Source organism: Bactrocera tryoni, chromosome 5, assembly GCF_016617805.1.
Source record: "Bactrocera tryoni isolate S06 chromosome 5, CSIRO_BtryS06_freeze2, whole genome shotgun sequence".
NCBI lineage: Eukaryota > Metazoa > Arthropoda > Insecta > Diptera > Tephritidae > Bactrocera > Bactrocera tryoni.
The window spans coordinates 39,274,332-39,292,583 of NC_052503.1; the positions used below are offsets into that span (position 1 = coordinate 39,274,332).

General features: G+C 38.6%; 1 protein-coding gene across 5 annotated transcripts in view; it reads right to left on the bottom strand.

Moving 5' to 3' along the window:
• Positions 1–18,252, bottom strand: part of LOC120778701 — a 172,685-nt gene that overhangs the window by 41,842 nt on the left and 112,591 nt on the right. For all 5 annotated transcript variants that reach the window (XM_040110662.1, XM_040110661.1, XM_040110658.1 and 2 more), the window contains exons 12-15: positions 7,908–8,155; positions 7,332–7,802; positions 5,651–5,851; positions 1,619–2,230 (exon numbers count right to left, since the gene is read on the bottom strand). In XM_040110662.1, the coding sequence (XP_039966596.1) occupies positions 1,619–2,230; positions 5,651–5,851; positions 7,332–7,802; positions 7,908–8,155 (1,532 nt within the window). The remainder of the gene's footprint in view (positions 1–1,618; positions 2,231–5,650; positions 5,852–7,331; positions 7,803–7,907; positions 8,156–18,252) is intronic.

Genomic DNA, 18,252 nt, shown 5'->3' on the forward strand with positions numbered 1-18,252 from the left:
AAGAGCTGCCATTTCATCCAAAAAACAACGATTTGGTGTGATTTGTGGGGCGGTAGAATCATCGGTCCATATTTGTTAAGAAATGATACCGGTGAGAACGTAACCGACTATTTAATGCCTGAAATTGAAGCTCGTGATGTTGGCGACATTTAGTTTTAACAAGACGACGCCATTTCCCACACATCATGCTGTAAGCAGATAATTTCACTTTTGTGGCCGTTCAATTGGCCATCAAGATCATGTGATGTCACTCCGTTAGGTATTTTCCTGTGGGATATGTAAAGACTAAGGTCTATGCGGGAGATCTCGGTTCGATTCAGGCCTTGGAGTAAAAAATCGCGCTTGTCATTCGCCAGTTACTAGTCGAAATGCTCGAACGAGTCATCGAAAATTGGACTCAAGGGATGGAACATTTGAGACCAACGTTTGAGAAAGATAATCTTCAAAAAATAAATTCCAAAGAATGTTCTTTCAAATTATAATAAACATTCCCCATTAAATTTGAAGCGATGTCGACGGTTACGAGAAACGAGCAATAGTGAGAGAAGAATGTGTGCGATATTTCACTGATATCTCAAAAAATGGTTTCTAAGTTTGTGTGTATAGAGGCAGACAAACAGACGGACAAGACTAAATCGATTTGATTTATGGGTTCTCCGGCGTTTGCTTTGAGGGGTTACAAGCATAGTGGCAAATTAAAAAAAACGTGTTCATGATATATGTAAAAGTTCGACAATTAGAGCAATTATTCGAACGAAGTATAAATCAGTGGCTGTCCTTTTACGGAAGATATCGATTCTTCCGTACGGCAAATTATTGGAATAAATAGAGCATCTTTTCCTGATAACAATGTGTTCTTGTAGAAGAATATGGTAAATTCGGGTCAATACTTCCTCTAATTAGTTAACCTATGCGGTGTACACGTGAGAGTATGGTATAAGTATCATTTTTATATGTCACACTGTAGATTTGTAGTGGTAATGGGTGAAGTCGGCCCATGCACTAAATACAAATGAAATCGGTCGAGTCTAAAATTCATATACGCAATATATTGATTTTTTTTGTGATGAAATTATATAAATTATCAAATATCATCGGAAAATATTTCGAAAAAGCCCTCTTTGCTAAAATTGAGGTCACAGGAGAAGTGGAGTCTAGTGTAGAGAATACGAATCGGATTAGAATCGAAAGTTGAAGTCAAGCGGAGAAGATATGACGATGATAAAAGTTTACGAAATAACGGAGGTAGTAAAAGTGCCATTTTTAAATAGATGAAGGGTTATCGGAGAGATTTAGGGTAAACTTTCGTGCATAGGATTATGAACATTATGTCTGTAAGGAACTTGTGGGTTATTCCTCATGGAGCATTATTAGAGTTTGATAATAAAACCATGGTAAACCTTTCCATTCAAGTTGGCTTGATAGTCTCACTTAATTTGAACTCTTACTTCAATTTAACTTTCTAGCCTTTTGCGTCACCAAAGCCAACCACAAAATGTATGACTGGCCAATCATTATAAGCGGCAAGAAAATAGGCATTTTATGACCCACTAATTTCTACTTACCAATCAATGCATGTGTATGTGTTATAACAGAGGAGCCACAAATAGCTACTTACTCGACAGACAGCCGCTATAACTCTTGAACACAGCAAATCTCGCATCTGTTGTATTGATGCCACCAATTTGTACACGATTTCCACCCACATCACTCGTTGGCACCGGCGCACGTGTCTGTATCTTTGTCAATGGCACTTTTTCGCGGTCAATATACAGAGTGGCCTCACTGCCGTTACGTATATAGTAGATGGAGTGGCGTGCATTATTCAGAAAACTTCGATCGATGTGCGCCCCAACGGCCGGCCCTTCACGGTCCTCTTCGAATAGTAGATGGCCATCAGCGTTAATGGCTACCATCAGGTAATAACTGCGATCACCGGTCGGCTGCAATAACAACATCACACGGTTGGCACGCCGCAAATCGAACGAGGAGAATGCCAATTGCAATCGTACGTAGTCCACTTTGCCGGTAAGCTCGAATTTACGCAACAATGTTGATTCGCCGCTAAAGTCCGCACCCTTCTCCTCCATGCAAAATTCGCCTAGAAAACTGGTGTGCTCACAGTCGCATGTGGACTCCTGTTTGGCGAAGTTCTCTTTACATATGCCGCCATTTTTGCAAGGCTCGGCGTCACATTTGATTTGGCAGTTGGGCAGCACACCTTCCATGGCTGTGGCGGAAGAAAGAGAATGAATGACAATGCGAAATATGCTGTAGGTTATCTTTAAAACTATGCTTTAGTATACAGTTATTCTAGTTGTTAGTGTTTAAGTGATGTACTTGTAACAAAGGTTCTTAGGAATGCTATGATAAAGATGTTTTTATATCAGCCATTGTCTAACTAATTGGTACTAAATTACCCAAATTATTCTTATACTTGATCGTTTTTACTCTAGAATAAGCTGTCTCTAAAGCAGTCGGGGATGGCGATTTGTTGTATTTCATTAACAACTTATCTCGATAGCTCAGATTTAGGTATACCTATTTTCTGTGTTTTCGATTTCATGCGGTTCATCAACTAACTTTCAAAGATCTCACTGATAGCTACACTATTTAAAAACCGTATTGGATCCGGCATATCAGAACTTAGAACCCCATAAGCTAAATAGTTCGCAAGTCTCACAGAATGCTTTCCAATTCTTATATTTTTTCATTATTACGAAGACAACTTGCAAGGCGTGTGATCTCTGAAACTTCGATTCCCTTTAAATTATATTTTTGTGGCTTACCATTAACTTAGAATGGCTATAAATCAAAGTGAATCAATTTTCTGGGCAGTCGCAGAACGTTTGGCACTTAGTTAGCTATCATTTTGGCCCAATGCTGTGGGTCTTGTGGGTCTGATTCAATATTCGGCTCATACTGAAACCTAACTTACACGCATTGGTATATTGAAACTCTATGTGCTGTTGGTCAGCGCCTTTGCGGCTGCTCGCTACTTCGGCTTATCCGATTGACATTAATCTTTGGCAGTAATGACCATAAAGCGGACACACGCATATGTTCGTAAACATACCAAAAGGCTAACCGACATGCGCTTGGGAGCATACTAACTAAGCAACACAGAAAAATAATAAATGGTATATGGTATATACAAACATTAAGTTAGGTCGGGTTCTGGTCGGTTAGTATAAAATTTGATAGAGTTTGTAGAGCTTACAGAAGACCGCTTGACAGAAACAAATTCTTAAAAGTAAAAACATTGATTCTTTTAATTGCTCATTGATTTTTGTGCGAAATATTGTTGGGGAAATGACATTGTGTGGTCTTATAACTTTCTGTTATCCCTTTTGAATATCGAATACTTGAATCTATTAGCGTAAGAATGAGCTCTATGGAAAGTCATAATAGATTTAATATCTCATTCTGATTTGGAACGGTCGATTTAATATTACTTTTATTGCTCCATATGTCGGGATTGACGTAATGATTACCGTGTACGTCCACAAGTCTATCTCCTATAATTCCTAGTTTTTTCTGAATGGACTGTCATTAAAATTCATCTTCCATTTTAGCGACGCATAAATCTCTATAAGAGCAGGTTTTTGATATTTTTGGTTTTCAACGAGGCAATATTTCCGAGCTGGTCTTTTCGACAGGTGTTTGCATTTAATAATTTGTAAATCGTGCAAATTTATTACCAAAATTCGGTCGACATACTCGTAATAGTCCAGCAGAGTCGGTAATTTGAGCCACCATGGATCGGCCTCGCTCACCCCTTTACTTTAGTGGGTAATGTGCAATCTCAGAGACGTCGTACATTGCGCACTGAATACGCTATAGCTGCTGTGGAGCAGCGTAGTAAGCAAGCCTGAATGAGTTCATCCGCATTCGCGCGCAACAATTGAAGCTGCGCCCTTTCACTTAATGAAAGATTTGGTTGAAGAAGCATGGTTTGTGAACTTACAAAACCAACTCCGCAAGGATTGAAATCGAATGATCATCAAGGGCGTCGCACGTTCGGTGAAGGAAATCCATTTTTCATCAAATTGAGCCGTTCATAATGTTACAATCAATGGGGAACCCTACAGAGTCACAATTAATGACTTGTTTTGCCTGAATTGGATAATGTTGATGTGGACGACCTTTAGTTACAACAAGACGGCGCTACACGTCGTACAACCAACGAAGCAATCAAGTTATGGAAGGGAACCAATATCTTGCAATTTAGCCCCGCTGAACTATTTTATACACTGTTAAGCCCGGAGCGATTGATGCCTTGGAAGCGAATATTCGGCGCCCCAATTGACCAATTTTTTAGCATGTGAGATCTGCTGGCATACGGCAATGATATTGAAATTATTGGTCTTAACAACCGCGCCGTTAGTTCTGCTTTCTCCAGACTGGATAAGGAGCGAAGCAAATGGGTCTGGTTGTGAACGACGACAAACCTGTCATCAAACTTACAGACATCGCATTCGCGACTTGGCTCCCTCGTTACTGTTGATTACTGTTGACAGTCATAGCTTAGAAGTCGTAGATAATTTCGTCTATCCTGGAACCAACAGCAACAATGCCAGCCTCGGAATCCAACGCAGAGTAATTCTTGCCAAGAGGTATTACTTCAGACTCAGTAGGCATTTGAGAGGTAAAGTTCTTTCCGAGGAACAAAGACCAGATTCTACAAGTCACTTATTATCCCCGTCCAGCTATATGGTGCAGAGTCATGGACGATGACAACATCTGATGAGGCAACGTTGCGAGTTTTCGAGAGAAAGGTTCTACGGTTAGGCATTGTTAACGGCGAATACCGCAGTCGATGGAAAGATGAGCGGTACGAGATATATGACGACATTGAAATAGTGCAACAAATTGAGGACAGCGGCTGCGCTGGCAAGGTCATGTCGTCCGTATGGGCGAAAACACTCCAGCTCTGAAAGTATTTGACACAGTACCCGCTGTGAAAGCAGAGGAAGACCTTCAATTCGTTGGAAAGACCAGGTGGAGAAGTACTTGGCTACACTTGGTATCTCGAATTGGCGCCGAAGAAGAAGATAACTTTTAAAAGCACACTTTGTGTACTGATTTTTATATAATATTGAAGAATACAATTAATGGTATAATTTAAGAGTATCGAGATTATCGGACTAAAAAATTAAACGTTGGGCCTGGTTGACTTGGAAACACTGAAGTGTTGTTACAACGAAATGTAATCAAAACTTTTTTATACCCGTTTTTATTTGCAAGTTTTTCTATCAGAATTGTTGTCTGCGAAGTGGAGAATAATATATTAGTCTTATTTTACCTTTTACCTTCAATATGCAAACCCGCCCTAACTTTCTAATTCGTATACTAATTCCTAGCGTTATATTTCCTCGTTTATACGAGCATAAACATTAGAAACATATATATGTATGTTTGCCATAAACGCATGCTCCCCATATGTCCTTGCACGATTTCACCAAACCGATGCTGCAGTCACACACAAGTGCAAATCTCTTCCGCTTAGCTTCGTATGTGACTTTTTAAAATTGAATTTCCTCACCAAAGCGCCAAGTGTAATTTGTGTTAGTTTTACAGTTGCACATATACATACATATGTACATACCATACGTACAGTTGTGTTGCAATTGCATTTCTGTGTACTTACTGGGCGAGATATTCCGTTCGTTGATGTCAGCCAAGTCGATTAGATTTGTGCCAATTTTCAGGCCACGCACACAGCCAATATATCCCTGCAGCGCAGGAGCGTCCAGATTGGGCCTTAGCAAATTCGCAGGATCATAACCGCCAATATTAAATTGGAAGTACTCAGTTGGCGGTGCGGGTGGACGGTGTGGTGAGAGAACCTCTGTAAAATAGGAATGCGTTAGGAAATATGTTAAATGAAAATTTCCGGCTCATAAAATGCATGTTGTTGAAAAATAGGGGAGCGGTAAAAAATATTTTTTCAATTTTTGATGATTTTTCAAATACTAAAAATATGGGATTTCGAAAATGGATTATTTTATTTTTCTGTTTTGGTATCGGGTTTTCTGTTTCAGAATTATTTTCCAAATCGTTCAAATACTGTTGTTGCTGAGCATCACTTTTATCCTGAATCAGCTGTCAGTATTCTTTCAGCCCTATTTCGGTATCAGTGAAGGGTGGGAGTAAGATTATAAGGAAGATTAAATAGACGATTGAAAGTGATCCCTAGAAAGGTTTTTGCTTACGAAACCAAAATAACAGTTGAAACACGTAATGATCATATAATTAGAGCGGGTTGGGCTAGATTAGATGGTTGTTCGAAGATCCCATGTGGACTGCTATATATGTAGTCATTTATGAAGCCATGGAAAAATGGAATTCCTGTGTTTGGATTTATGACTTATCTTAGAAACCAATACAAATTTGCGCAGGTGTTTAATTTCCACTCTCGCCTGTTTGTGGGATGTCTGAAGATATGCGCTCCCAAGTGTTTAAGTCTTGACCTCCCAAACGCAGGAAAGTCAAGAAGGAGGTTGAGTTGTTTCCAGCTGAACTTCTTCCATACAACTTCTGCAAATGAGATCCGGTAACATTCTCAACTTTACAGCATGGACGCCAATTGGGCAATAGCCAACTACGGAAAGGATAGCCTTACTGAGGGCAAAGAGATCACTAGATCTACCGCAATCGATCTTGGGCCAAAAGGCTTTTGCGAAAGCGCATGCACCCCAAAACTGGCAAAGCTTCCGCAAAGCACAGATATCTAGTAGTAAAACTAATGAGGATACCGGAGCACCGACCCGCTCCAATTCTCTCGACAGGGGTTCTAGAGTACCTTTCCTTGCTAGCTCATCAGCAATTTCTTGTGATTTCGCTATTGCCCAGCACCCATAGCAGTCTTATTACAAAGGCACTCGATGCTATTGTTAGCGAGGTTAGGCACTCCTCGGCCAACCCTGAACGCACTGTAAATCAAGTTCAAGGCTATGATCGCCGCTATGCTTTCTCAGTGAATGTCACTTCTTTGAAGGGTAGAAGAGTGAATTAAAGCAAATTTCGTACAAATTTAGCTGGTTGATTTATATTAAATAAAGCTGTTAGAGCTGATCCAAAATATTGGTTGATCTCTTTGGACAGATATTTGTCAGTTGTGTTACCCAAAGACTTCTTAAAGTGCATCGGCTGATATATCGACGAAGCGTTTTGAGCTCACCACAAATATATTAAGGCTATGATTTTAAGAAATAGTGGTGTTTCTCTCTGCTACTGGTTCTTCTAATATTATGTATAAAATTGATACCGTTTTTGAAAAATGGACCAGTCTAAATTAAGTCAAAGTCTACACAAATGTTTATAATTACCCTTCTCCGGATTGACCCACGGTTTGTTGCTGTATTCATCCAACAGCATCATGCCTCTCTCCACGCTCACACTCTGCTCGTTCACGTGCATCGTGGTGCGTTGCTCCTCACGCTCAATGGCCACCTGAATGCTATTCAGGCTACTCACGGACACATCAACTATAGTCAGATTAACAATTGCATCGCCATAATTATAGAGGAAGACAATTTCGCGACCGGAGCTAATATACAAGTGCACGAAATTGTTGTAATGATCGTTTGCATACAAGACTAGCGCATTCGCATCGTAAGTGCGTAAGTTGATGAGTATGTCTTGTGCGAGTATGCCTTTGATGATGTCCCGTTCCTCATTGATGCCATAGATGGAGTAGGCGGCCGGCAGGAAGGGCGGCGTAGCGGCGGGTGTGCTAATGTAATTGCGCATCAAGAACGACTCACGTGTAATGAATGTGAGTGCCTTCTCGTTGATGTCTGCAAAATGGAGAAGTTCAAATGAGAGAAAGATTTCAAATAAGCGTTTAGATTTCGTTAAGATTGGAATTCAAGTGAGCAAAGATTCAAAGTGAGCGCACTTACTTGTTTCGCAGAATTCACCGATGTGCGCCCAGGGGTTGCTGCACACGCACTGGAAGGTACTCCATAGTTCCTTGCATTGTGCGCCATTTTTGCACGGTGATGGCACACATGACGGCTTGCAGTCTTTAATTATCTCTGAAAGATGTACGGACATATAACTGTAAATGTCGAGTATTTCGCCGTTGACGACTAGGCCGCGGAAGCAACCAATTAGGCCAGCTTTAACAGAGAGCTTCTTCAGCAGGTCACTGATGTGTCAAGTGGTTGTATTGGTAGTGTTGTTGGCATGAAACGAAAACAGGTAAAATGAAGGAAGATGTAAGAGTGTTTAAAGTGTTCAATGTATGTATATTAAAGCAATTTTCTGTCTCGTGTAGTCAGGACTAACAGTATTGGATTTCGTTTAAAGTAAATATAGCTGATTGATTACGGTGCCGTCGAGATTCATATTTTTATAGATGAAATAATACATATACATATATCTATTACTATTTCCAACCGCTCACTCACTCACACTCACTTTTAATTTTGCAGATGAAAGAATTCAAGATCCGCAAGAATTTTATTATATTCTCTTCACTTGACAAACTAACAAAAGATTGACAATTTATCAATAATTGTATCAAGCCCAGAGCTTTTTGTTATTCTGAGTCAATCTTGATAAAATGTAAAGCTTCAGAACACAGCGTTTTCTTCGCACACACAACTTTAAAGCTGACAGAGTTTTTTGGATACAAGCAGTGAGTTTGTTTGTTTATCAGGTGGGGTTGGTTCATCAATATGACGACGGGTCAAACGAGACTTTGTTTGTATAACAACGAGTGATATTTGAGGGTACACTTTCAGATGTAGGACAATATGCTTTTCTAGAAGATCTGAGTTCCCCTCTCCTAATGTAATAAAAGACTATTTACTAGATGATTAGGGAGTTAATATGGATCCAAAGCTTTATTTTAGTCTTCATATCGACAACATAATCCTGAAAGATCCGTGTGTTACTCAGACACTTTTTAAAAGTTTTGGTTAGGCCTTTATTGGAATATGGCTCTTTTGTATGGAACTCTAGTTACCAAACAGTGAGCAGTTATTTTCTTTTGTCCGAAGTTCAATGATGAATGATAAAGGGTAGGTGAATCGTTGGGTTATAATATAATAATAACTTGACTAACATCTCGTAAACTTCTTAAGTTAAGTGTTCAATACTATTTTTTGCGATCTTCCCTTAGTCTAACAAAACCAATAAAAGCAAAATAACTTCCATTCTAAAAAATTTACTTTCACAAATCTTTTGTTTGTAAAAAGCGATGTCTAGAACATTTGACATCTTGATAATTTATCAAGAAAAGGGCTTTTTAGTTATGACAGAGTATAAAAATATTGAAATCTTGACAAATTAGCAAAAAAAGGATGAATTGAAATAATTTAGCGGCATTAAGAGGATGCTCCCCGGAACTGGAAATAAAATTACGTAAGTACTTAAGCTTTGATCACTAAAGTAGAAAATCATGGACGAGTCGAAATGTTAGGTTGGCAAGACATTTTTTTATGTTAAAGAGTTTATGAATTTCTGTATAAGTTATAAATATATGTATATATGCAGTTTATAAATCATTTTTAAATTTCATATAATGAATGAACAAATTAATTGCAAATTATTATTGATTGTTAACATAAACTTAAACTTCTCTTACTCAGTGGCTTAACAATTTCTCTATCCGCCAAGACTCAATACCTTTGATACTAAACCGAATTGGAAAATTAACATCGAAAAACGAAGAAATTGGGGCCATAACACAAATATAGACACGTGGATGCATATGCCCATCATTAGATCAATTACGACATACGGAAAACTGATGGGCAATATTAAGGAACAAATCTAACATCAGGAAATTAAATTGAATACAGAGAGCACACAGCACAGTACACAGGCCGTACGGATTTCCCTGGCTATAAAGTTAGGTCTGACTGATGCGCCCAATTTACTCCCACATCAACTGCCCAAACACGTCTTTACGCGGAAGGTACTAGTAATTTCTGATATGAGAAGAAAGGAATTAGGAGTTTAGAACCGGAAAGATTATGAACATACCGCTTTTATGAATTTGTTAAGCCTAAATAAATCAGACTTTATCATCCCAATGTTAGATTTAAATAGTCATTTTCGGGTGAGGTAACCCTCTAGACGTGAATGGAGAAAAGGATTAGTAGGGGAGGAGGATACTATAACGTTATGTTGAATAACTACGGGAGAACACAACCATATACACTGACAGCCAGGCGGCATTGCTGGCCGTGTCGCTCATTAATTCCATAGTTGTCAACGCTTGCACGAAGGCTTTAGCTCACCGGCAGGTCAACCCCACTTGCCCATAATTCGGGTTCTCTGTCACAGAAACATTTTCGGCAACGGAAAAGACAATACGTTGTCCAAGCAAGGTGCCTCTTTAGATGAATCCGAGCGGAAACGATCAATTGACAGCCTTATAAGCACCTTAAACAAATAATTAAACACCGGTGATAATGTGATAATGAACAATAAGTTGGAAGATATCAAAGCAGATATGGTCATACACCAGACTAGAACTAAGAATTAGTACATTTAGACCTATAGCTACCATAACGAGGCTCTGGACTTTTGGAGAGCATGCACTAAAAAGGGTTTGCCTTTTAACAACATTTGTAGCAGCTGAATGATGGAAGGAAATACGGAAACTGGTTTCCACTTTGTCTGTGAATGCTCAGCTCTATTATCTATCACAAACCCCAACACAGAACTTGGAACCCACCAGACACCTTGTGGCTGTCCACAAAAAACATAACGGGTATATTATAAGTATTTAGTTTCATTGCGAGCATGAATGGTTGGAGCGATTTAAAAAACGTATTCCTCATAATAGTAATTTGTCAAAATATCCAAAATAAACAAACATCAAAACAACCTTCTGTTTCAGTAAACAGAACAACATTAAAGAAAATGCATCAAAATAACCTTAACTTGGCACAATACAAGTGTACTATCAGTACAACAAACAATAACAACACAAATAGTTATTCATTGGTAAACAACTAGCATCTGAATAGTATAATTAGCATTAGATTTATGTAAACAAACAAACAATATATTATATCTAAACAAATTAACAACTAGTAATAAGTAAACATACTAGTTAGTATAAATAGAAGTAAGAACCATTTAATAAGTCAGTCTTAAGAGTATTAGTAAAGAGTACACATTTCGGTGCAGCTCAAAAATATATTCTTTTGACTCATTTTTACTTCATGTAAAAATTAACTAGCGCAACGATAAAACGAGATAGCATAATTATAATGATCTTACTATAGTGATAGAGATACCTTTAGAACTTTCAAAAAATTATTTTTTTTCGCTCACATCAATTGAAATACCACTCAAAAATATAGTCCTGAAGTTTCATTGATTTACTCCAAAAATTTTCAAAGAAATAGGCCCCGGAACCACTGCACTTCATGCAGCGGCTGTATATGTAGTTATCAAAAATTTGAAGCTCGTTTCCTCGAAACAAACTTTTTTAGCCGGCCGTCAAAATTGCGAACGAATTATTTAACCGATTTGCATGAACTAAAGCGTATTTAATAGACAATTTTGTACTTAAGTGCGTAAGAGCGCTTTTCCGAGAAAAATGGCAGTTTGACAGTTGTTTAACTATTTTGATGTCGAAAAACACGGGTAAAAATGGCACTTTTTTACAAAACCCAGGCCTTCATCCCCAATTTTTCGAAATTTTCAAAACCCTTCTACTATGCACTTGATAAAAGATGCATAATTAAAAAACATTTACTTTTTTCATTTTAGACAAGAAGCCTAGCCGGAAGTTGACGGCCGCAAATAATGTCAATCAACGGGATCTTTGATATTTCCGCCATTTTGTTTTTTTTTACATAAACTAATTTTTATTTTGTAGTTCAATAATACCTCTTAATATATATGTAAAAAATTCGGATGTAATCTGTTTTAATGCTCCCATAATAAAAGTGGAGAAAGTTACCCTTTTTGCCTGTACTGAAGGTATCTCCAGCCTTAAGCCTATGGTAGCTGCGCTCCTTCCTATCTTACTGTAAAAGTTTTGGAAAAATATATATTTTTTTAATTTTTAAACATTTTTCTTGTTACGTTCGGAAGAATCGATAAGAATCATGGCTCGAATACCATTTTTCATCCCTCAATACATTAAACACTTGCGAAAATTGTAAAATTATGCTTCTTATACATTTCATATTGCAATTCTGTGCTAGATTCTGCCAAAAATTCAGATACAAATTCTAAGAGGTGCCAACTTTACTAGTTGTATTTAGATTACCAAAAAAGTCTTGACTATAAATGTAGAATTTATAACAACTTGGTTTCTGGAAACAAAGTTCAATAAAAACGTTTGGCGAAAAAATCAACATTAAATCCAAACTCTGAAGGTTAAGCATAAAATGCAGATTACACTAAAGAAAATTACAATTCCATTAACTATACTGTTTCGGCGTTTTACTGAAACACACAGGCCGCACGAAGAGTTCACAGCAAAGAGTAGTAATAGAAAAAGAAGCTTTACTAGCGCAAAAACTACAAATAAACAGTGGAAGTAAATAAATTTAAGCTGCCATCAAATTGCTGTCAACGATTTAACTTGAGAATGCAGCTACACAAGCAAATATGGCATATATAAAGGGTGATCCAATTCGAGATTCTCTATTTTATTTTTAAGAAAAACACGCAGAAAATTCGAATTTCTTTGGGGAATGTTCATTATCATTCGCGAGAACATTCTTTGGCATTTATTTTTTGAACATTATTTGTTTCAAATGTTGGCCAATTTTAGATCACTCATTCGAGCCTTTCGACTGGTAACTGGCGAATGTCACGCGTTTTGCTCCAAGACTGGAATCTAGGCGGGAATTTCTGCATAGACTTTACATATTAAAGTAAATTAAAATTAAGTAATTCGTTACTTTTTGGTTCTTAACAACGAAATTGTGTACATACAAAATGGTCAGCTGTGTTGTTTCGTGTACATGCCGGCCATTGTTATGTCACTGCCTTGTTACAAATGTTAATGTAGCTGGCTTCACGGCGCCATTTACAGTTCACTGTCGTACAGTCATGTCGTGTTGGACCAAATTTTAAATGTAAACCATTCTCATATCTGCTTGAACACACACAATATATTTCATCAAAAAAAATTGTTCCAGTCGTTTAAAAGGAGTTTAGTGACATACAAACGCACACAAGAAATATATAATATATACTAAGATATTTCATATATATTTATATATAGGATGTTTATTCTGGAGTAGCTTACGCGGTTATAGCCTTCATCAGGAGGATAGAATTTCTCAAAGAGATCGGCAGAGAAAACAGCTGCCAAAGTCAACAGTATGTGTTCGACATTTTTGTGTTGGGATTTGGGATATTTCAAAGTGAAGTTACCACTAAGAGTAAATAATTCGCTACTTTTTGGTTCTTAATGTCAATATTAAACGCCAAAGTGCTTAATAGTTTCAATGGGATGCAAAAAACCCGGAAATAATCCCTGCATTTAAAGAAACCTTTGATGAGCAAAGACCGTTGAGAGTCGATTCGGCGCCGTTCACAGCAACTTGGATTGACGTATGGGACGACTTGGGGCATTATACGTTGAGATCTTAAATTGTAAGCGAAAATACAGCTTGCTCAAGAACTGAATCCGCTCGACCTTCCGTAGCATCATCGCTTGGGTTTATGGTTTCTAGAAAAATTCCAAGAAGATCCGACGTTTACGAGCAAAATTTTATTCAGCGATGAGGCCCATTTCTGGCTCAATGGGTATGTAAACAAATTGCTGCATTTGGGACGAAGAGCAACCTGAAGAGATTCAAGAACTGCCATTTCAACCAGAAAAAACATCGTAACCGTCAATGGGGTTGTTAACCGACCATTTGATGCCAGAAATTAAAGCTCGTGATCTCGGCGAATTTGTTTGATCAAGATTTATTACTTTTACTATTTCAAGTAACTTTTGTTATACACCCTATATAAACCCGTTGGAAAAGAAATTTTCGTTTTATTTGTGATTGTGAGTAAATATATTTGCACACATGTTCGAGTAGTTTCGCAAAGATCGTGTGTATAAAAAGTAGCAACAATTTTCAACAGTCTGCTCTGCCAAAGCCAACTGACCGTAGCGCCAACATCCTATTAAGTCATTAGCAACAGCCTGACTCCTCTATGCAAACACAGCTCCATGTACGTATGTATGTATGTTTGAATGCTGGCAAGAAGAGCAAATACTTGCTTGTTTAGTTGAGTATTTCTCGTCATTTATGCAAAGCGGTATAAAAGGAAGTGGAGACGAAAATTATTCCACAACAATAGGAAAAAGAATACACGAAAGACAAAGCGTCCATGTAGATGATAATGTTTTAAAAGCTCACAATATTTGCTTAGTTGATTGGATTCAAGTTAAGTCGCATACTCCTGCAGTCAGTTTGATTGCGTTTGGATGGAATGAAAGGTGAGGCAAAGCACAGATTCTCAATTTTTTCCAACCAAATTTTAAAGTCATTGCACAAGGAATGTTGGTTGTCTACATATTCAAGTATGCTTGAATGCCACATGCAACAACAGAGTATTACACGGATTTTTTCTAAATTATTTGGTAAATACATATGTGGTTACGGATACCACTGTTAAAGAGTGCTTAATTTCAGGCGTTTCAATTTATCCTTCATGATACTTAATTAACCTCTTACTTGCAAAAATATGCATAGAATATGATAGCAAAGACTTTATATGTACACAGCTTTGTTGGAAGATTTGGATGCCATTTGATCCTATAACTATCCACATTACCTTAAAATTATTTCGTAGTTTGCTTGCATATTCCTCCAACATCCATTGACTTAAGCAATTCTTAATCCATCCACATTACCTCATTGCTGTTACGTCGTTCGCTAGTAAATTATTCTAACATTCATAGCTTCAGAAAATACTTATTTGAGCTGAATGGTATGGAACAAATTATATGGAAACTGTGTTCACGGCCGCACCAATCATCTTTTTCAATTCCTTCTATACTTGATGTATATAATGTTGACTTAGATCTTCACTTTAAAGAGTGAGAGTTCGTGTTGGCGCAACGAATCGTCTAAATTCGGGGTTTTTGAGAACTTATTCCAGGAAAATTCTAGATTGAACTTTTAAGAGCAACGAATTCCAATTTCAATCGAACTTGCCGTATTTAGTTTTCAGAAAACTGATTCGAAATACATGAAATGTCACAGAATGACCGAAAAAAAACTATTTTGGACTGACTGGTCACCCAAATCTTCTTATTTGATTCTCCTTTAAATATTTTGGTGTTTATAATTGAACAGTATAGTCTAAGTCGTGGAGGATGGAGCCATGTGTAGAAGTTCACGCAAGTGAGGAAAGTTCTCTGAGCGCCATTCCTTGAGAGTGGAAAAAACGGTTCTTTTACATATGGCTCAATCAGCTTACGACTCCTGGTCTTAGACCAAGTATCCTTTTAGTAGCCGAAAAATATATGTTTGAAGGCGATTTCGCCGGCGCCCGAAATATGGTTATCGTAGTAGTAGATTTCAGCATAAGAAAATTCGTCAAGTTACCTGGCTGTCTCCGGGTCGAAAAGTTCGTAACCAGATCGGTCATGTTGTGATAAACGGAAGACACGTCTCCAGAGTTTTATCCACTATCTTGTTGCAGCCAAGCCAAACGCACCTCAACAAATAAAACTTAGGTTCGACGTCGAAAAGCTGCAATCACAACAGACAGCTGAAAGATTTTCTAATCGACTTGCACTTCTTCTCTTTGATGGCCATCAGCAATCCGGCTTTTCAAACTCCTTAAGAACAGCTGCAAACGAAACTATTGGTTTTCGGAAAAGGCAAAAGAACAGATGGTACGATGACGAGTGCCGTGTCGCGTTGCCTACCTCGCAACGTTAAAATCGAGCACAACGAGTGCAGGATGGCATAGATACCGCGTGTTGAAGAGGAAAGCGAAACGCATGTGCAGAATAAAAAAAAAACGCCCGAAATGCGTGAGTATGAAGAGCGTGACAAGCTGGCCGACTGGGCAAATGCTCGAAAATTCTACGAAAAGATGCGACGACTAGAAGAAAGTTTCAAGATCGGAGTATAATCTTGTAAAACCCATAGAGGTGAACTAGTGACTGATGCCCAGAGCATACTAAAATTATGGAGGGAACATTTCTTCACTCTGCTCAATGGCAACAACTGACCAGATATACACCATACGCAAAATCTTGGAAAAGATCCGATACCAAACGAGTTTCAGTTCAGTTTAGTTCAGTTCGAATGGAGCAAAACACTCCAGCACTGAAAGTATTCAACGCAGTACTCGCCGAGGGCAGCAGAGAAAGAGGAAGACCTCCACTGCATTGGAAAGACCGGGTGGAAAAGGGCGTAGCTATATAATACAGCGAAAAGGAAGAACGACAGGTGCGCTGTTGTAAACTCGGCTATAACGGCGTAAGCGCTGACAATAAGGAACAAGAAGGAGGTCTAAGTCTGTAGTTTTAGCACCATTGATGAGCTGAGAACATAGGAGGTCTTCTAGCCGATATTAGACCAGTAGGTTGTGACCTGTCATTAGGCCAAAAGCTGTCAAGCAGTGCTTTCAAGCCCGTGCGAATAAAGAGCATGCATGAGTTTGTTTCGGGACTCTTGCACATGAACTTAGCGATCTTACAAGTCCTTAAGTTATTCTTTCTCGCCTTGATTCGTCTGTCAATCCTTTTAGAAATTTCATTCTATATCATTTTCAGTGACTTACGTATTTCCTGTACTGGTTCGGTACCCAGACGGATAGCGCTTTTCGTAATCTCAACAGTTATTTCGTTTAGGGAAACTCTTTCGGGAGCTTGAAGGTCCGCCTAATATCCAGCTCCGAGTATAGATCTCGATGCTCACTCCATTGGCCATATTTGAAATTATAAAACAGTTCCACTGATGTTTAGTATGACTTGAAACCTTTTCTCCCAAATAAAGCATGAGAGTAAGTGGTATATTTTATCCACTAACCTTCTGCTTATTGAACTATATCCGAAGATTCTTGTGGATAATTCATCAAAGGCTACAAGTTTTGCAGCTGACACACAACACGCTGATTTTGTTGCCGTAAGTCAACTATTTTCAAGAATTTCAACATTTAAGAATAACCGTAGTCCAACCAGTTTATTAAATGATAAAATGGGGTAACGGTTAACCCCTTCTACTCATCTACGAAATAAAGCCGTCTTCATAAAATCAAATTACTCGAGCGAAATAAATTGTATGCATATGAAGGAGTGCTTACACAGTTCCTCCGGAGCGTATACGTAACCTTCGGAAATGGAGAAATTTCGATATGCAAACGCACACACTCATACATGCATATATACATATACATGCATGATGTTAAGTGACACAACAGCAATCAAGTGCGAACACAAAAAGAATCGCACAAGTAAAGCACACAATGGCGGCCAACGATCGACTCATCAAGGAGCTGCATAAAAGTGCAGTAAAGGGCACTTACATGCACACATATACATATGTATGTACGGTATATGGTGTGGTGCAAGTGTATGCCATCAAAACGTGTGCATTTGTAAGAAGAGGTCGTCGTTACGGCGCCCATGGGAGCGTCGGAAGCGTGAATGAAAAGTGCGAAGCAATTAAAAATTTATTTAATGCCATCACAAGCAATTAAGCGCTTTCATGCTGTGACAGCTATTGGCATGGCGCTAACGACAATGACGTTGTCGTCAAAGCTGGCAACAGCAACAGCAACAACAACAGCTACAACAAAATGGCGCTTATAGGACGTTACAAAGCGGAAGCGGTAGTAGGTCTGTGCCGCATTGCAGCAGGTCTGTGCTATGCCCTCGTAATGCCTGACCAACGTTATACACACACACACACTCGTGCATACAGTCACCTCAACTTCCGCTCGCAACGCATGCCGTGTCGTAGCTGCATTCGCATAAACGACTATTTTATTTAAAAGCCCCGCAGTCGTTGCCAAAAAGTGTGTGCGCTTTTTGCACTGACAGCAACATGTGGCGGCACGCTTCATTTAACTTTGTTGCTCGGCCATTGTGATGCGGCTCTGAAGCGGCCATTTTCGCGTGCATTAAGAGCTTTCGCTAATATGTGCATTTAAATTGCTGCAACAACAAATGGCGTGCTCTGAATTAGCATTGCAACAAAATCGCTTACTTTTGTTGGAATTCAATTCGAGGGTGATGCGACGCGTAGGCTCAGCGGTGATGATACAAACGGTAAAGGTAAACCCTTAAAACCACTACATATA